A 20,314-nucleotide genomic window follows, 5' to 3' on the forward strand; every position below is an offset into this window, starting at 1 on the left:
CTGAGTTGCAAGTAAGGGTGGTGTCAAGAGAGTGCAGCATTCCAAAGCATCGCTGGTCTCCATTAAAACCTAATTTATGGAATTAAAAATTAATTTTATGGAAATTAATATAAAGTCTTTTCATTAGACTGCACTCAGGCTAATTGAGTTTGGAGTGCTATTGTCATAACCATTCCTGCACTGCTATATAAAAAGATGAAATCCAACATGAGTCTTCTTGTTCATATGCTACTGAGAAGCAGCTACAAAGGGGAGTTTTCAAGTATCTGCATGGCAGCTGCTTTTGTTTAGCAAAGACCCTAGCAAAGGAACGGTGCACTTTACTGAATGAATGAATCCACTATGACAATGAATCCAATATGATGGGAATCCCTCAGTGAAAGCCCACCAAGGCTTACTATTAATGAGTACTGCAGATCAAGGTCTTGCTCAAGACCACTGGGAAGATGCAATGGCCTAATTCAGGCTCCTTCCCAAGCGGAAGTGGCACTCCCACAGCTCTTCCCTGAATGCTTGTATCCCTAGTAAAAGGAAAGTTTTAAGAGGGATGTGCTGTGGCTCTTTACATACACGTATGTAGAGCTGTATAGATAGATCTGTCTGTCCGGTGGCAGCTGTGAGATTACACAGCACATACCTCTGACTTTCAGGGGAGTAATCGACCGCAGACCCCAGCTGCTGTACTCTGAAATCTGTCACTGTGTTGGCAAGAGGCCTGCTTCCTAGGTGGCTCTAACCAGTGACTGAGCATAGCAGAGGCCTTGAGGCAGGCTTGTCCCCGGGAGACATGGGGGTCTTCTGAGAGCAGACATTGAATCCCCAACAGACCTGCCAAACCTTCCTTACACTTTGGGGGGTGTTGAGAACACTTTTGCCCAACTGGTCACTCTCTCCTTTACAGGGTCAAGCTTGCATGGCAGTTTCTTACATTTTCTCCCCTAATAAAAGCCTTGCACATTTAATCTCATCTTGACATCTGCTTCTCAGAAGACATATGTATATGTGTGTGTGTATATATATATTTTTATAATTATAATTTTTAAGTTATAGATATATATTTGAATCATAGTTAATCTTCACTTGATGGACACTAGTTGTGTCTAAATTTTTGCCATTAGGGATCCCTGGGTGGCCTAGTGGTTTAGCACCTGCCTTTGGCCCAGGGTGTGACCCTGGAGTCCCGGGATCGAGTCCCACGTCGGGCTCCCTGCTTGGAGCCTGCTTCTCTCTCTGCCTATGTCTCTGCCACTCTCTTTCTCTGTGTCTCTCATGAATAAATAAAATAAATAAATCTTAAAAAAAAATAAATAAATAAATTTTTGCCATTATAAAACTATCCATCCATCTATCCCATGCTCTCAAATATTTTCTATGTGCCACAGTGAATATCTGCTGTTGGGATACCTCCAAAGAACAGAGCAAATGCCTCACCTACCACTTCTTTTCTACACATATAGAGTTTCTGCTAGAATTACAGTTTTTCTGGCAAATGAGCCCCAGGTCTGCCTGTGTCAGTGTGTAGAGCGAAGTAAGGAACCAGTCTTTCACAGCATTCTGGCACATTCCAGGGCAGCAAGGAAGGGGAGGTTTCCAGCCACATCTATGGTCTCTTCATTCTTCCCTGCCAACACTGTTGATTTCTTCCCCACTCCCACATCAGAGTTCTCAAATGCAAGCAACACAAATTGATTCTGGATTACTTAAGCAAAAGATAATTTCTTGGAATGATACAGGGAACTCACAATCAGTGGGAGGCTGAAAGATTGGTCTTGGGGGAGCTCTAGGGCCAGGCTGTGGAACTATCACAAAGGACCTTTTATAGGCCGAGTCTCGTGAATGAACATTGACATAAATAGCCTTCAAGGGTTCCTTCTGCTCTCACATTCCTTTCCCAAGGTTCAAATCCATACCACCTAAGCACCTCTGAGTCAGAGAGAATCTGCAGTTTCTTTGCAGATAGGTGTCTCAAATTTCATTCCCAACAACACAGAATCTAGTGGACCCCAGGTAATCGCCCCAAATGCAGTGAGGATATTTGGGAAAAGAAGAAATGAATGTTGGGCAGCAAAATATTTTTAAAAATCAGGGGCACATAGAGGGCTAAGCTGGTTAAGCGTCCAACTCTTGATTTTGGCTTGGGCCATGATCTCAGGGTTATCAGATTGAGCCCTGAGTTGGGTATGAAGCCTACTTAAGATTCTCTCTCTCTTTGGGATGCCTGAGTGGTTCAGCAGTTGGGTATCTGCTTTTGGCTCAGGGCGTAATCCCAGAGTCCAAGGATAAAGTCCAAGGATCGAGTCCCACATTGGACTCCCTGCATGGAGCCTGTTTCTCCCTCTGCCTGTATCTCTGCCTCTCTCTGTGTCTCTCATGAATAAATAAATAAAATATTTTTTTAAAAAAGATTCTCCTTCATCTTCTGCCCCTCCCCCACACCATCCTCACTCATGCTCTCTTAAAAAAAAAAAAAACAGTATGCAGCACACACTCTTTTCTACATTTGCACAGTTCCTGAGTTTGTAGATGTTCAGAGTCAAGCCACAGCCCCTGAATGATAAATTCATGACTGCCCAAGTGAAGGAAAATTTCTTGAATGGGACAAAGTGTAGCTGTTGCCAGGAGCCTGCTTGAACAACTCAGCTCCTAAGTTACATTTCCATCCAAGGGCTTGGGGCTCTGTCTGACTTTCCAAAATTTGAAGTATTACCATTGCCAGGACAGCAGTGCCATCCCTTCACTTACCTTCTAGAGCTTTGCTATGAACTGGCTGGCTCTCCAGGCAGGTTTTCTTTTGGTTTAAGGTTTGGTTTGGTTTGATTTTGGTTTTGACTGATTCCCAAATGTGATAACACAATCCTGTCAACAAATATAAAAGCTGGAAAGCCATCCAGAAAAATGATCCCTGCAGTTTTCCCTTCTGAATCCACATCAATCTTCTTTACTTTATAGAAGTGTTGTGTTGTTTTGTTTTGCTTCCCCTAACAATCCCTACTCCCCTTATCTTCCTTCCTTAGTTTTCTGTATCGAATTCTCATTTTAAGGAAACTCACTTTGAGCCATCACCAAGGCCAATTTATTCAGCACAGGCAGAAGCAAATGCTTTCGAAAAATAATCATAGAAGGTATAGTGTACATGAGATGAACTTGGCTTCTGCAGAGAAAAGAAAGCACCTTATATACAAATGGAACTTGAATTCATGGAAAAGAATTCCAGAAGAAGATGTTCAGGTGGATACTCATGTAACATGCCAATATTGTCCTTCCAGGTAAAGATGGCCTTGCAGCAAGAAGGATTCAACAGAAAGAAGCGGGGGTATAGAGACATCAATGAGATTGATATCAACATGAATGATCCTCTTTTTACAAAACAGTGGTATCTGGTAAGCATGTCCATATTATTCCTAATGTTTCTCATCTTGAGACTTCAGATAAAAAAATGCATTTCTATTTCCTAGTTATTCTGTGGGATGTCAGCCAGCATCTGACTTCATGAACCTCTCTGTCCCCTCTGATATGTATTGATTTTCTATCAGCACCCATGCATCATGTTCTCTAATCTGCTTTCTTCTGGAGCTGCTAAATAGCCATGATCTCTGGGGGTCAAAGCTGATGAGATTGCCACAGACTGTGAAAAAGCACACCAATACATAAGAGAAGACATCCATGGGGCTTTGCTGGTGCAGGATTCAAGGCCCAGAAACCCAATCTGGGCCCAATATTCTGGTGACATGAATATTATCTGGCTCACCAGCAGTCCTTCATAATTGGGTTGGGTTATATTTAAAAGAGACCCAAAGTTTCTAAACCAACCCTAACTGTAGGGCATCTTGAAGGAAAACGAGTGATTAATTTAAAACTGTGAGTTATGCTTTCCCATTTTTAAGATTAAAAGATGATGAACAAGAGAGAAGACTAAATTATAGCCCCATGGACTGATACATTTCTAATCACAACTTCCCTCTTGGGTCTTCAGAGCTTGACCATATCTTTTGTTTTTTGGTGTGGAATCCTACAAATCCTACGAATCTGATCCAGGCAACTGAAAAGAGCTAATGTGTGTTACTCAGGTGACTACATTTCTTACAATCACAACCAACCCCCAAATCACCCTGGCTTAATAAATCAAAGCTTTTGCTCACTCATGCTATGTGTCCAATGCTTCATCATCCCTCAGGGACCCAGCCTCCTTCCCAGCTCCATCCCGACCCCTGCTTTCATGAACACTTCAACAAGGGGAAGGGGCAGGTCACACACTTGAAATTACAAAGGTAAGTAAGACATGCTCCCTCTTGCAAAGCATACTCCTATTGAGTAAGGAAATCATATTCAAATAAGAATGATTCAAGACAATATGTGCTAGATTCAAAACATGAGGTATAAATAAAGAATACTACAAGAATAAGCATTTAATTCAAAATTGGGAAGGGTTTCTTGCAATGGCAGTTTAAGGAGTTTAAGATAGCAATTCAATCACAGAAACATCACTTGTATATAGCAAAAAATGGAAGGAGAAGTCTGGAAGAGGTGAATGGGGAAATATTCAGAACTACTGTTTCATGGAAGATGTGGCCTTTCAGCTGGCCCTGGAATACCAGGTGCAAACATTTGGACAGGTGCTTTACTGCACCAGACTAAAAAGATATTCTGCTTTCCAATTCCTGAACCAGATCAATACCGGACAAGCTGATGGTACGCCTGGCCTGGATTTGAATGTGGCAGAAGCCTGGGAGCTGGGATACACAGGCAAAGGTGTTACCATTGGAATTATGGATGATGGTGAGTATTGCAAAGCCTTCACATTATTGCAAAGCAAGTGTGTCTTTGCATACCTTTGGAATATTAAAGATTATTGTGCTAGAGATGCTAATTAAAGGCAAAATAGCCATATGCTGGACCCAACCACCATGTATACTGTGGCAAAAGCTTCCCCATCCTCCAGATCAGTGGTCCTCAAACTTGAGGATATTCTTAATAAATATTTTGGTTTAATAAATTTAAAAGCCCAAAAATGAACAAAGGAAAACTGGCCAACACTAAACTGTAGTTTCTTATTGGGCCACTTCCTGTACCTTATCTTAAAGCATCTCATTTGAACTTACCATCTATTTCTCCAGTCCCACACTGCAGAATAGTAGCCACTAGCCACATGTGGCTATTTACACTGACATTTTAATTAAGCTAAATAAGATTAAAAATTCAATTCCTCAGTCACACTAGCTTCATTTCAAGTTCTCAATAACCACAAGGAGCTAGCGGCTGCTGAAATTCAATTCAACTTCATTTCTTTTTTTTTTTTACAGTTTTTTTTTATTTATTTATGATGGTCACAGAGAGAGAGAGAGAGAGAGAGAGAGAGAGAGAGAGAGAGGCAGAGACGCAGGCAGAGGGAGAAGCAGGCTCCATGCACCGGGAGCCTGACGTGGGATTCGATCCTGGGTCTCCAGGATCGTGCCCTGGGCCAAAGGCAGGCGCCAAACCGCTGCGCCACCCAGGGATCCCCAACTTCATTTCTATCATCACAGAAAGTTCTATTAGACAGTGTGGCTCTACACCCATGAAATAGCTTTTTGGCAACAGGATTGAGGTTTGGAGAAATTTTGACTTTATTGCTACTTTCAAAAAGAACCTATAAAGCAGACCTTGATAACCTTGACAACATATGCCCCCTATAATATGTTATCCTACCCTATATGCCTGCCAGAAAAATATTTAGTAGAGCTTTATTTTCTATAGTTTGTGATACAAAAATGAATGGGTTTGAGGAATTGGTGTTTTTCTACCTACACATATCCTTGGCTCTGCCAAGATTCTAGAGAATCTCTGCCCTTTGGTCATCTCACTGGACAGGTCCTTTTGCACTTCATCAGCCATGTGGATCCTTTAGGAAAAGCTCCCCTGAGCAATATTGCTGCAATTACATATAAAGCCTATGGGTAAGAAATGAAACAATGGAGCTTTTTCCTTCTGAAGATCCTCAAAGAACACTATGCTCTCCAAAGCAAGCCTTTGAAGTCGAATTGATGGTGAAACAAAGTGAGCCAGCATGCTTAAAATTGTGCTGCCTTTGTCTAGGCTCATTAAACAGCCACTTAAAAACAATGCCTCTCTGTTTTCTGATGTGGGAGATGTTTTGAAGTGGATGTGAAAGCTTTCTCCGGTGGCTGAGGGCTTTCACAAGAAGAAAGGAGCTCTGCAGGAGAAAGTATGTGTGTATGCATGGATCTTAGGAGATTATATCTGTTTCTTCCTTCCTAATGCTTTGATTTGGAAACCAACGTGGCTGAGGCCAGCTCACCCAGGAGAAAGATGTATCTACATTTGAGGGAAATCTGCCTAGTATATATAGTAATTACACAGCATCTTGGGGATTAGAGGAACATCCTTAAAGTGGCTCTGCAGTGGCCACAGACAAACATTGCTTTTATGAAACCCGACATCCCATGATACCTATTTCAGGATAGGTAATAGCCCCCCAGACTGACTATGCATCAACCCTTCCAAAAAGAGAAAAGGAGAGAATGAGCCCTGACTCTGACCCACATTTCCTGGCTTGAGAAACGAAGCCCTTCAGAAAGTCTCAGCAGTTTCTTGTTTGGTATTAATCCTTCTGATTTAGTGGCCTTTGGGAGTCCCCCCAAAACTAAACTCTCTGTCCCCCAAATTAAACTCCTAATTTCTCCACTGTTTTGGTCATCTACTGCTGCAGAACAAACAGCCCCCAAATTGAGTGGCTTCACACAACTACCATGTTGTTATCTCTCACATTTCTGTGGGTTGACCAGGCTCAGCTGGAAAGTTCTGTTGGTGGGTTATCTGGGATCTCTCATGCCATTGGAGTCAGAATGCAGCTAGGGCCAGCGTCAACTGGAGGCTTAACTAGATGTTAAAATGGCTCAGCCTCTCTCCTACTCCACGTAGTCCAAGGACCTCTCCTCTCCACATGGTCTCCCCAGGAAGCTGGATTTCTTACAGATGGCTTGGGCAGAGGAGTGGGGGTGGGGGGCCCCAAGAACAACCATTCTAAGGAACAAGAAGCAGAAGCTGCCAGTCCTCCTGTAGGCTGGACACGGAATGAGTGAGGGTCACTCTGGCACTTCTGTTGGATGAATGGTCACAGGACTAGATTCCAGGGGAGGAGGGAATAGGTTCCATATCCTGGTGTGGAGTTAAACAAAGAATTTGTGGCTAGCAAATTCACCACATACTTATTCAGTGTAAAAACTGAAGACGAGAAGAACTACCAAGCCATTCTCCAAATCTGCTGTTGAATGGCAAGATGAGCACATTTGGGACACGAGTGACCTCCCACACAACAGATCTCTGATGCTCAGCATTCTCACATGAGTCATTGGGCATCTCTGCCCTAACACCTAGAATGGGAAGTGCAAAGGTGAGTCTGGGAGCATCAGTAAATGGTGTGGTATCATTTCCCAGATATTTGTTCAGCAAGATATCATTCCCAAAGATACACACAGATACTGACCTTCATACGTAAGAGCAAAAACAATGTCATATTTCCTAATCATTGGCTCTCTTTATTTTGGCCTCTATGGGAAATAATTTGATTATCAGCATGTGGGAGAATCAATCTATAGACAGCTCTGTTTTAACAGCCATTCACACTCTCTGGTTGCACAACTCAAATCCTGACCAACATCCTCTCTGCTAGATCCAATGACTTAATACGTGCTCAACAAATATCTGCTACTTTCATACAGGTGCAACTTAATGCCATTTCCATACACTACACATCAGTAGGAGAGAACCTCCATGACTAGCTGTTGTCCACAGGGACAGAAAGCATTTCTTAAGGGTTTGCTCTAATGCTACAGGCATGAAGATGCCAGCAAAGATCCCACTTAATAATGACAATTCACCCCTTTCATTGCAAATAGAGCTGTTTGGTGTTGGGAACTTGAACTAGAAAAGAGGATGTGGCCAACAAAACCTAGAGACAGGTAGGAGCCACCCAGAGCAGGCACAATTCTGGATGGTGCAGGCTATCAAGGTCATAGATGGTCAGTGAGGGCATGATTCAAGGACATTAGCCAACATCAGATGGTGCCAAAGATGTAAGACTGCAGGCCAGGGAGGAAGTGTCAGAGAGCTTCTGTTGAAATAATAATAAAAACTAACATTTCTTGAGTACTCACTATGTACTGGGCACTGCCTAACAATTTAGAAAAACCTCCAATTATCCTTTAAGATTGGTGCTACTATCCACATGTTGCAGATGAGGAAACCAGAATTAGGGAAGCAAGAAACTACCCAAACTGATCTTAACCATCATCTTCAGTGCTTGAAGCCTATCCCTTGGTTCTGCACTCCCTGGTGGGCCTTTGTGAATGGGATCTCATCCTTGTAAATGGAGGTCTAAGCTTAAGGACCAGGCAGCCAGCCACATCTTCCCAAGAGAGTCAGAAGTCTCCATCACATAGAAAAGCAATGTTTTCTCCCCTACCTTGGGCTTCATTGATCTAGAAAGAGTCGATGGGATATCTATTCCAGTTATTATTCCATATAACAAATGACTCTACTCCTTAGCAGCTTATAGTAACTATTTTGCTCACAATTTTGTGGCACAGGAACTCAGAAGAGCCAGTCTGTACACTTCTCATTTGAGGTTTCTCATGCCATTGAGGGCAGAATGTTGACTGGGCTGTAGTCCTCTGAAGGCTCAAACAGGGTAGACATCCATGGCTCATTCCCATGGCTGACCCCTGATGTTGGCTGCTGCAGCTCAGCTGAGCCTTTCATACGACACATGGGCTTCTTCCATGGCAATTGACTCCCACCCCGCATTAGTGGACAAGCGTCCAAAGGAACAGGTGGAAGATGCCTGGATTTTTCTGATCAAGCCTTGAAAGTCATACAATATCTTATCAGTAGAAGCAGTCATAACCCACTCAGACTGAAGAGAGGCGAACAGACCTATCTCCAAAGGTGTGGGCATTGTTATACATCTCAACTGAATACATTGTTACATCTCAATTGTAACTAGGAATATGTACATGGAACTCCTTGCTAAATCTGAGGTCACCAGAACCATCAGAATTTGGACTACTGTGGGTTAGATTTTCTGAAAAGACTCAAACTGATGACAGGATACTAATGTAAAATATAACCAAGTAATTATCATTTGGGTACCACATTATGTTATGATTGACTGGTGATAAATTGGTCCCATGTAGACTGGGAGCCATAGATAGCTGAACAGCTCAGGTTCTATGCCTAAATAGTCGTTTCTCCAGGACCTGCCTAGTGCGTGGCATTCACTGCTGAAAATAAACCAGTGAGTGCAAAATAAAAATTAATACATTAATAATACAAGAACTAAAAAAGAAATAAGCTATTGAGAAAATGTATTTAGTAGTATTCCACCTCAAAAGATAATCAAATATACAAAAATATTAAAATGCTATTATATACCAGGTCATTATTTTCATGCTTTAGTTCATTATATTTTTTTGAATCATGCCTGTCATTCCCCATGGTTCTATCAATAATCTCTTCTTTCCTAGACCAAAGTCTGCGTCTCTTCTAACTCAACACTCAATCTTCCCTTTAACCTAATTAAAGATCCTTTATTTTAATTGGGCTAAATTTATCTTGTTTTAATTTTAATTTCCTTCAGGTCTCAAATTATCTCTTTGCCTTGATATTTTCCCTTTGCAGAGAATAGACTACTGGTTCTCAGAAAATTTCCCTCCCAGACAACTTGCACTATCAGAACATGGAGTCATCTTTTAAGAATTGACTCACTGCGTGGACTAGGAACTTGCTTTGTCCACTCCACAGGTCAACCTGGTATTGCAGTAGCTCCAGGAACAGTGCACTCGCTAAGAGAAAATACTCAGGTGTCTAAAGTCAGCTTGATTTGTTGGGGGGATGGGTATCACCTGAGACTGTGCGGGCAGGATGCTTCTCCCTTGGAGTGTCTGGGTGGGTGGCTTGTACCTGGCTTTCCTGAGACTTAGGTGTGTACATACATGCACCAGGATCTTCTTACACACTACAAGCATGAATAGAAGAACATTCATGCTGGCGTGCCTGGCTGGCTTAGTCAGTACAAGAGTCAGTGACTCTTGATCTCAGGGTTGTGAGTTCAAGCTCCACACTGGGTGTAGCGATTACTAAAAAGATAAATAAACTTAAGTATAATTATGTCAAAAAAACGGACTCCCTCCTAGAAAAACAAACCTATATTCTCTGTGTGGGGGCTGTGGGTGTGTTTTTAACTTCTCTATTTGTTACAAAATGTTTTGCCCAACATTGAGTTCACAAAATGTAACCAATTTCCACAAATACGTACAACAATTTAATTTCAGTACAACATTCTAAGACCAAGTAGATTTTTGAAAGTATTTCTGCTCTTCTGCATTAACCACAGGTGGGTAGATGACGCTACCAATGGTGATGGTAATAAATATAACGTATCAAGTGTTTACTACAAGCTAAACACTTTACATGAATCGGCCCTCACCTTTAACACTGCTTTGCAAGGTTAATAATATCCCCATTTCAAAGATAAGGAAACCAAGGCTCAGGAAAATTATGTCATTTGGCTGAAACCTTACAAATATTACAGTGTCTGAGTCTAGAATAGAACTGGATCTGCTAGTCTCTGTAGCCTGTGCTCATCTCCAACCCATCCAACATTTCTAAAACAGACCATTTCTAAATTAGGGTCCAGGACAAGGGCCAGCAACCTTTAAAAATACTAGTCCTCGAATCTTCTGACCCCTGTCCTTCTGCAATTCTTGGGAGGGGGAGCAGAGGAGACGTGGAAGATGGCAAGTGACAGGCTGTACTCTCATACACTATAGAAAGCAGCTATGAATGACGGTAGCCATGTGACATGCTTTGCATGTCAAAAAATCAGCAGCAAAATGCAGTATATGCTCTGTAGAACAATGGCTTCCAGTCCAGAAATTTCTTGTGCAACCAGAAACAACAAAGGAAGATTTTCTTTTTCTGATAGAAATGTCCCAGTACTCGTAGGTTTTTGTTTTTGTTTTTGTTGTTTTTTTTTTTTTTTTTTTGCGGGCAAAGCTATATCTGTGGCCAGATCTTAAAGTGCTTGCAGTGAAGATGCCACCTAGCAGAGGGACTGAATGATGCCTCCAGCTTTAAAACACAGGAAATCTAATAGAGCTATTAAATGCCATTGAGCTAAGTGCACCTCACTGTTCACACCACTTGATGGAAAAGAAACCTAGCTCAGAGAGGCCAAGCACCTTGCCTGAAGTCATGCAGCCAATTGGCCTTGGGATTGGGATTCAATCATGGGTCTTTGACTTCAAAACCTATGCTTGTGACCATTACACCAGGAGGTGGAGGTTTTGCGATGGCTCTGCACACCTGGCTGAGAGTTTTCAACGTGGCCTTGAAATTCCATGGTGCTTTCTGAGGCCTCACAGGCAATGGAATGCAGTGGTGCTCATAACTCTACCATTGCAATGACTCTTGGGCAACAAGACAGGCCCCATCCAGGAGAAAGCACATGGAGGCTCCAGGTCACTGACTTCCTGGAAAGCCACATTCTGTAGGGATAAGTATCAGCTCCCACCTAGGGACACTTCAACCATTTGAATGGAAACCATTTGCCCTCGGCCTAAGGGCCTTTTCCACCAAGCCATGTTCTTATTATCCCATGCCAGAGAATGCTCCCCTAATCTGCTGCTATCTGTACCCTGTTAAATAATCATCATTTTTCCTCCCCAGGGCCAGTTTCATTTTGGAAGAAATGCCAGTTGATGCTTTGGGAATGTCAGAATTTTCACAAATCTTAGATCACTGCTCTGATGAGCCATCCATCTTACAGCCACTAAGCCCCTTAGTATGGACATGCATGTCAGAAGTTTTATCCTGGGTCCTTGGCTCTAATTGGCTTCACTCAATCTGGTGGCAGCTGTCTCTCCACTCGGGAGGTGTAGCACCCCCGCAGTAGGGAATGGAAACACAAGTGCTCAGCTGGCCCCATTCTCTTGGCACCAGCCCCATAATGAGAGCACCTTCTTGAGCAACTTCCCTGAGGACACAGTGGCAGGTATTAACCTTCTGTCCTATGATGTTCTTTTCACAGGGATTGACTATCTGCACCCGGACCTGGCTTCAAACTATGTAAGTACACACCGACCTGGGTGGGTGCGTGCACACACACAGATTAGAAACATCTATGCGCTCCTGCACACGCACATGCACTAGACCTGCCCATCTTGTTGGAGGCACAGCTGAGGCCAGGAGCAAAGGGACGAGGCCTGGGGCCTGGCAGCATGGAATGGTGGTGACTTTGTGAGGAGACAACAAAGAGACTTGAGGTCTGAAAGAAAAGAGCTAAGAAAAAAGGGAGAGGTGAAGAAGAGAGAGCCTTGGCAGGGTTTTAATATCAACTCTAGCTGAGGATATTGAATTATAGGGTGGAAATGAGCCATTTGGGTTCTTGTTGGATAAAACTAATGGCAAAAAGCCAAAAAGAGGGGCAACTCACATCACAATCATAGCTTTACTAAAGCAAGGACGTCATCTTTTTTTGTTTTGTTTTTGTGCTTATGAACACCCCACACTGACTTTCCCTTGCAACGCTGAGTGCACCATATGGTATCCCTTTACAAATAAAACATATTAACAGAGAATCATGATAAACACTGTTGTGCTAGATCCACAGGCTCTAACTTTTTCCATAGAAAATCATGCATTGCTTTCTTGATGAAACCTGCAAACCCTTTCAACATGAGTGATCACTTTATGTTCACTCCAGGGAGTAGATTAGCCAAATACTGCTGTGTTTGAACCAAGCTATACTTGTCCCATAATCTCCGGATCTAAGGGATTTTTTAACTATTACTTTAGTTAGCTTAGGAGTCTCATATTAGGGAGAATACAGACTTAATTAGAGGAAAGATTGTTAACAAGCAGAAGTGTTGTCAGTTCAACATTCTGGGTCATTCATCCTGAAAGGTTTGCAAGTGCGCATTGGGAAGAGAGAACAGAGATTTTTCCGTCTGTTTATTGCATGAAGCATCAGGCAACAAAGTACCAATCTACTGCTATTTATTTCATGGGTCTTATAATTCTAGTAGAGTATACGTTGGACTAGGCATCTTTTGAATAATAACAATAAAGTTAAATGAATCATTGGCACAGTCCAGCCAATATACCCCCAGAAGGAAATGACAGAAGTTAAACCAAAGCTTTATTCTCAGAAATGAGAATCTACCTCTATAGAGAAGACAAAAAGAAACTGCCCGTGAGCGGTAGGCTCTGCCTCAGTGCCCATCTGCCAGGTCTGAGGAAGCAGATCCCTCCTTGTCTCTGAGACCTTCTACCCCCCACTGCAGGCACCGTGGAGCTGTAGGCCTGGCTGGTCCTTTGCTTCCTTACAGGGACTGCCCCATGCAGGGCCTCAACCACCTCCTCCAGTGACCTCCCTTTCTCTGCCTCCCTGGTAACTACAAGGCCCTAGAGTTCTCAGAAGGGGAGATTGAGAAATACGTGAGTTGCATTTTTTCCACGGCTCTGATGCTCAGAGGCCTTTCCTTAGGAGGAAATGGCAAGGGATAATAGCGTGCAGGCCAGTAGGTTCATCCTCATTGGGCTGCTCCCTGAACAGAGAGAGGCATTTATATTCTTTCACAAGCTATACAGGGTTCCTACCATCTACAGGACCCCAGCGCCTCACAGAACAGAACAATAGAGAGCTCTTTTGACTTTCACAAACCAGTGTTACAACATCTTACAGCTTGTAGGATTTCAAGGTTGGGGTGGCCGTCAGATGGGCTGGAAGCTGACAATGGATGGCCTCCCTCCAGCCGGTCCAGCCCCCACGCAGGTCACTTCCATGTCAGGTGAACGTGATAATCACTACACTATGGAAACATCCCAAGGCTACTTACACCCTACACCAGGAGTCAGCTGGGCATCCTTCCCTTCACCCTGCCCGGCCCATGTGCTTCTGTGACAGGCTGCCCCCAATGCCAGTTATCAGAATAAAAAGAGATAATAATTCCAGTGGGAAAATAATCCTCTGGGGCTCTGATGAACTGCAGGTAAAAATTAATCAAGAGCGTGATTCATCTGTCAAAAACTCTGATTGGAAAATGAAGCATCCAAACTGGGAGGTGCCAGCTCTCCTCAAATCTGCAATATCAGAATATACCTGAACAACTCTATGGCTTCTATGAGTGTTGTGTTCTTTTTACTTTTTTGTTTCTTTCTTCAAAAGTTTTTTCTAATTAAAAAATAAATACATGTTCTCTGTAGAAAATTTGGAAAGCACAAAATACATTCACAACCAGCCATAGCACTATTCCTAATATTTTAGTGTATTTCAGACTTTTACTTCTATGAGTGTATTTTTTTAATAAATTGGGTTCTGTTACATATACAGCATCCCCTCCTCCATTTGATATGTCATAAACATTTTTATATTACTAAATACTCTTTAAAACATGATTATAAGGGCATGTTTTATTATAAGGGCATATAAGATAATTTCATTGTCTCATGCTGTAATTTATTTAAACATTCCAATCCTTAATTGTTGGATAACTAGGTTGCTTTCAGTGGGCATCTCATTCAAAGGCGGAGAATGACAAGATGGTGACAAGGATGATAGAGGGACTCCATAATCTGCTAAGGAGAGATGAAAGAACTGAGGGGAAAAAAAAGATAACTAAGAGGCACATGAAATATGTTTTCAAATATTTCAAATTCTCCATGAGGAATGAGACATTCAACTTGTTCAGTATTTTCTTTTCTTTTCTTTTTTTTCATTATTTTCTCCCACAAAAACCCTCACCTATAAGTGACAACTGCAGGAAGAAGAGTATAGTTCAGTTAAAGGAAGAATTTTTTAAACATTGAGGCTAATAAATTAAAGGAGTTAACTCTCCTAATAATGAGTTCTCCATATCTAAAAATGGGTCAAGGGGAGGGTTGATGACCATTTGGCAGGGATGTTGAGGAGATAACACTGTCTCCTCTAAACTTAAACTAGAGGTCACCTAAGAATTGAATAGGAAATGTGAGTTCTGTACAAAACAGCTTCCATCCAGAGAAAGGTCGGAGTTTTCCACATTTATCAAACACTTGGAACCGTACCAAAAAGTTATATATAATTACATATGGCTGTGAAATGTTTCCAGGTCATTGGTACAGATGAGAAAATAACATCCATATATCTCCTCCTTAATTATTCAGCAGAGAACCTGAACCTGAACTGGTTGGGTCCAGTTAGTGTCTCTCTTATCCTGTGTAGAGTTGAGAGTGACAACTTTGAAGCTACTAACCAAATTTATCTTCCATATTTTTAATTAAAAAATTTAGACCATAATTAACAGAATGAGAATGGCAAGGGGAGTAGAGCCACCCAGGAGAGCAATGAAATCAGTGGACAGTGACAAGCTCAAAAATTGTTTGAGCAAAGGATTAACAGGCAGTGTCACACCTTGTTAGGTGACTTAATGGCGTGGATGTGATGAGCTTGCCTAGTGCCCTTCTCATGAAATGTGCTTTGGGAGGTCTGTGTTCGGGTTTCTTCAGAAGCAAACCCTGAGACAAGGGTCAGAGTGCAAGTAGTTTATTTGGGAGGTGATTCTAGGAAGCAAGGTTAGACTGGGGAATGGGACACCAAAGGGAAGGCAGCCAATTAACAGAACATTATCAAAGTTACCATGGGGAGCAGCTCGAATTCAGTCCTGCTGGGGAATCCAGGAGATGATGTAGAACACGTGTGCCAGAGTTTTCCCACCTGGAATGGGCTACCCACAGAAGCTGGGGTATTTGTATATCAACTCCTGTCAGTCATTGGTGGAAGGTTGGTCCTAGAGAGTGTGGATGTGAACATTCCAAGCACCTCCTACCTTCTACAGTATCAGAGAAAGTCCTTAGCAAAGAGATGCTGGTACAGGCAATTGGATGGTGTTCACCAGGGAACCCATGGGTGACAGGCCAAAGGTATATAGGCCTGGTACTTGCAACATTCACCACAGGAGGATGACTTTTAACTTACTAAAGGTTACAATAAACAGAAATGTACTGTGTTGAGAAAATTCCTTCTCACTACTGATAATTTTCAGTAAGAAGTGAAAAATCTTATCAGAGGTTCTTGGACATCTATAACAAAAATGTCTTGATAATCAAACCAGGCAAAACATTTCCCAAAGCAGAATTATTTTCATAGCTTCTCTATCCCCTATATTAAAAGAGGGGTACCTGGGTGGTTCAGTCAGTTAAGCATCTGACTCTTGATTTCAGCTCAGGGCATGATCTCAGGGTTGTAAGATTGAGCCCCATGTTGAGCTCCATGCTGGGCATCAAGCCTGCTTAAGATTCTCTCTCCACCTCTCCCTCTACCCCTCTCCACCCCTGCTTGTGCTCTCTCTCTCTCTCTAAAAAAGAGAGAGAGAGAGAGCAGAATCTAGGAGTATGCTGGTATTCTAATACTCTTTCTATTTAAACCGAGAATTAACATCCTTTGAAAGCTGCAAATCAATATATCAGTGTAAATCCTTAGTGTTCATTTAATTCAACAAATCTACATTGAATCTGTTGATTGTTGGGAGCAAAGAATAATAACACCACTTTTATTATTACTCTATTGTTCTCTGATTGAATCTAGTCTAAGGGATCCAGTCTCACTGCTCACTATTCCAAATGATTAAAATCCTCCTTTCCCCATCCCAACAGTAATAACATGAAATGAGCATTGGCCAAGAAACAATTTTAGACCAAGTCAAAACCAGAGTTCCTTTACTCCATTCTGCCTGTGTAAACAGTCTGGATATAAGCTCTAACTCCACTGAATTTCTGTGTATTGGGCCTGCTATATGCAAGCCCCAGAGGAAGAGGGAAATCAGACATGGGTGTTTTCCAGAGAATCCTGGCTCTGTGAGGACACAGATGTGGGAGTTATCTAACAGGTGAGGGGCAGGCAGGCAGGGATTGTTCTGATGAACTGTGCGACCCCCGTGTGGTGAGAACCACAGGCCTGTGCTCATAGTACAGGTCCAGGCCTAGGGGTTCCTCCAGGTCTATAGAACAGAGGAGGACTCCTTCAAGAACGTGTGACGTGTGACTGAGGTGGCAGATTTCAGAGGAGCGGCAGGGGGAGTGGAGCTGAGCATCTCCTGCTTTGCTCCAAAGCCTGCTCTGCTGGAGCTACAGAGGCGAAGAAATGGCTAGTGGTTCTTTAAAATCCAAGAAGAGTCTTCTCACCATATGTTGGGGTTTTCTCAGAGGCAGACCTGAGACAAAGATTTAAAGGCAAGTAGTTGATTTGAGAGAAGATCCCAGGAAGTACTACCAGCCAGAGAGAAGAGAAATGATACTAGAAGGGAAAGCAGCCAGGAAAAGATTTATTAGGAAGCCAATTATCACTGAAGGCAATGGGAGTTTAATCTCACTGTAGAACTCTGGGAAACAGTATAGACAGAGCCCTCTCAGACTTATCACTGATGCTTCTCAATCAGTGGTTGAGGGCTGACCCCAGAAGCAGGTGCAAGGTGCGGAGCTCAGGGGGTTAACCCCCTGGTTCTTCTGGCCTGCCCACCATACATGCAGAATAAGGTCAGGGGACAGAGAGACTTCAGACACAGAGTGGCAAGTGTGAGCAGTGGGAAATTGCCCAACATGCAAGGATAGGGTTGCATGACAACGGTGGAAACTGAGTCAAACCTGAGTGACTCCTGGCTCCTTGATTCGTAGTTCTGCAGCCTTAGACCAACCCATTAAACCCCCTTGAACTTTGATCTTCTCATTTATGAAATTGGCAAAAAAGAATATCAGGTTTGTTATGAAGTGTCATTGGGATAACTTATGCACCAGGTAGATAATTTGGACAGATAATAGATGTTCAGCAAACATTCATTTCCTTCTCAAGAGAGTTGAGATGGCAACTCTGCATGATGACAGCTTGTCCCACTGGAGGACAAGCAGGGGAGTGCCTTAAAGAGCCAGTGCAATGGCTCAGTGCACTCCATGGTCAGCTCAGTTATCACAAGGGAGAAAAGGGCACCTCAACCAGATGAAGTATAAGGTCATGAGGGAAAGCAGAAGTCAAAAAGTGGAGGCTACTGGAGTAAATCTAAAAGATTTCTCTGAAAGATAAAATTGGTTTTATTTTAAAAAATGAAAGATTTATGTGAAAAAGAGCATCCAAGTAAACAGAAGATACAGGGGAAAGAAGACCCATTGCTCCTGACCAGGGATATAATTAAGAAGGATGGCCCTAAGAAGCAGAATTTCTGATCCACATCCAGCATCTCTGTCACAGATCTTTGAACTAAAAGGATACTTGTGGGTATTCAGAGGGGAGGATGGATCCCAAGGTAAGTGAAGGGATTATAAAATAGTAATCTTTCCAAATGAGGATTTCTCTAGGCCAGAAAAAAGATATCTCCTGTTTAAGTGATCACAAGGTGGGGCATGGGCATCTGCTCTGCTGGCCCAGAGGAAGGGCCGTATCTTGCCCTACGGCCTCCATCTTTCAGCTGAGAAACTGGAGCACCCTCTGAGCAGCCTCTAGACCCTGTGCTGAAAATCGTTGCAGATTCACATGCTCTTGCTGGCATTTTCCATGGATTCTTGACCGCAGCAAATGTGAAAGAATGCATCGACCAACGACTCTTCCTACCCTATACCAGTGGCTTCTCCCCGGGGCTTTGCAGAAACTTTCTCTATGGGAGAAGTATATTTCCCACCCCTTGACTTTGGGCTGGGGCTTGTGACTTGTTTAAAGAAATAGAATAATACAGAGGTGCTGTGCCTGGTCATAGATGAGGGCTTGTGAGGCCTTGTGTGTTCCCGTGTGCCCTCCTATGCCTCTGCCATCACCATTAGAAGATAGAAGAGCATGTCCAGGCCAGCCGGCTGGCCCCAGGAGGTGGCGGAGCTCTGGCAGAGCCTGAAGCACAGCCCTTCGAGCCAATCTGTAGAACTGCAATAAGAAACAGAGCCACATTTCTGAGCCACACCCCCAATATCAGCCAGAAGCCAGCCAACCCCAGAAGCAGCTGAGCCCAGCCAGGAAGCAGAGCCATCCAGCTGAGCCCAGCCTAGATCATCAAACTTCCAGCCAAACTGCAGACTCGTAAGTGATATAAAGGCTTGTTATTTCCACTGCTGACACCTTATGTTGTTTTTATGCAGAAGGTGTTACAGTCACCCATGCTAGAATCCCTCCTTGGTCTTCCTGCCATGATTGATTTCCATCCCAACCTAAGGTGTTTTTCTTTGAAAACTTACCCAGGTTCTGATGATTAATCTTGTCATTCATTTTGGCACTTGACTCATTCACTCATTTGACAATGCTGTTCCCCTATAATGCATGACAACAAGATCACCAGCTCTTTGTAGGAAAGTGTGCACTTTTTAATATTGTGTCCCCCTTAACATTTAGCATGATGGTTAACAGACATTTAATAAATCTTTGTTCAGTTGTGTTGGAGCTGAATTTATCATTCTTTTGCAAATGAAATCAGGAGCTAAATCATATGATCGATGATCCTCTATCGGTGATGAAGGGAAAGTCTAGCATGCAGAGCCTTCTAACTCTCAGCTCTCAACCAACTCATAGGTGGATACCTTCATTCCATTCACCATAATATATCCCTGGTGAGGGAAGTAGAGGGCCATGTAACTAACTGAGGTCCACATGGCTGAAGACCTAGAGAGAACATGCTTCTCCGTGTGCATAATTCTTAATGTCTAGAGCTGGTCAGGTGCAGCAGTTAAGCACCCATATGGGAAAGGACAAATTATACTCTTTGGTTCAGTTAAAAATTGGAAACATGATATATTTATGCTCCAGGATTATTTCACCAAAGTTCTTATGAAAGGAAAAAGCCTACCTCTCAGGACCTGCAGCTTTCCATTCTTTTAATGGGTTCTTGACAGGTGACTGTCCCTGAAGAAGGACCTCTGGAGCACTCTGAAGGGCTGCCAGCTCTGAGCCCAAAGGAAGTGCCTTTGAGCTTGGCAGCCATGTATACACCAGGACTCCAGGTGGCAGGTGGCCGCCATGATGAAAGGACGCCTGCTGGACATGGGCCCAGTCCTAAGTCCTGAATGACTAGATGCTATGAAATACTGAGCACATACATGGCTCCAGGCTTTTAGACTGATTAATATTTAAGTAATCACATTAATATTGTATTGAAAATTGAAGTCTAAGCAACTGTTATGTCTTATTGAAGGAGGAGTTGGCTTCTTTTGATGTACTTGGCCAGGTCATAATAAGTACTTTATCAACAGGAGGGCAGACTGATTATTGAGAATAAGAACTTTTTCTAAAAAAAAAAAAACTTTTTCTTAA

The 20,314-nt window shown here is 42.8% G+C and overlaps 1 protein-coding gene across 1 annotated transcript in view; it reads left to right on the forward strand.

Annotated features, from left to right (window-relative positions):
* Positions 1–20,314, forward strand: part of PCSK2 (proprotein convertase subtilisin/kexin type 2) — a 255,650-nt gene that overhangs the window by 130,041 nt on the left and 105,295 nt on the right. Inside the window, exons 3-5 of the mRNA XM_055343431.1 lie at positions 3,267–3,380; positions 4,668–4,776; positions 12,086–12,123. Coding sequence (XP_055199406.1) covers positions 3,267–3,380; positions 4,668–4,776; positions 12,086–12,123 — 261 coding nt within the window. The remainder of the gene's footprint in view (positions 1–3,266; positions 3,381–4,667; positions 4,777–12,085; positions 12,124–20,314) is intronic.

This window comes from Nyctereutes procyonoides, unplaced genomic scaffold (genome assembly GCF_905146905.1).
Source record: "Nyctereutes procyonoides isolate TBG_1078 unplaced genomic scaffold, NYPRO_anot_genome, whole genome shotgun sequence".
Classification (NCBI taxonomy): domain Eukaryota; kingdom Metazoa; phylum Chordata; class Mammalia; order Carnivora; family Canidae; genus Nyctereutes; species Nyctereutes procyonoides.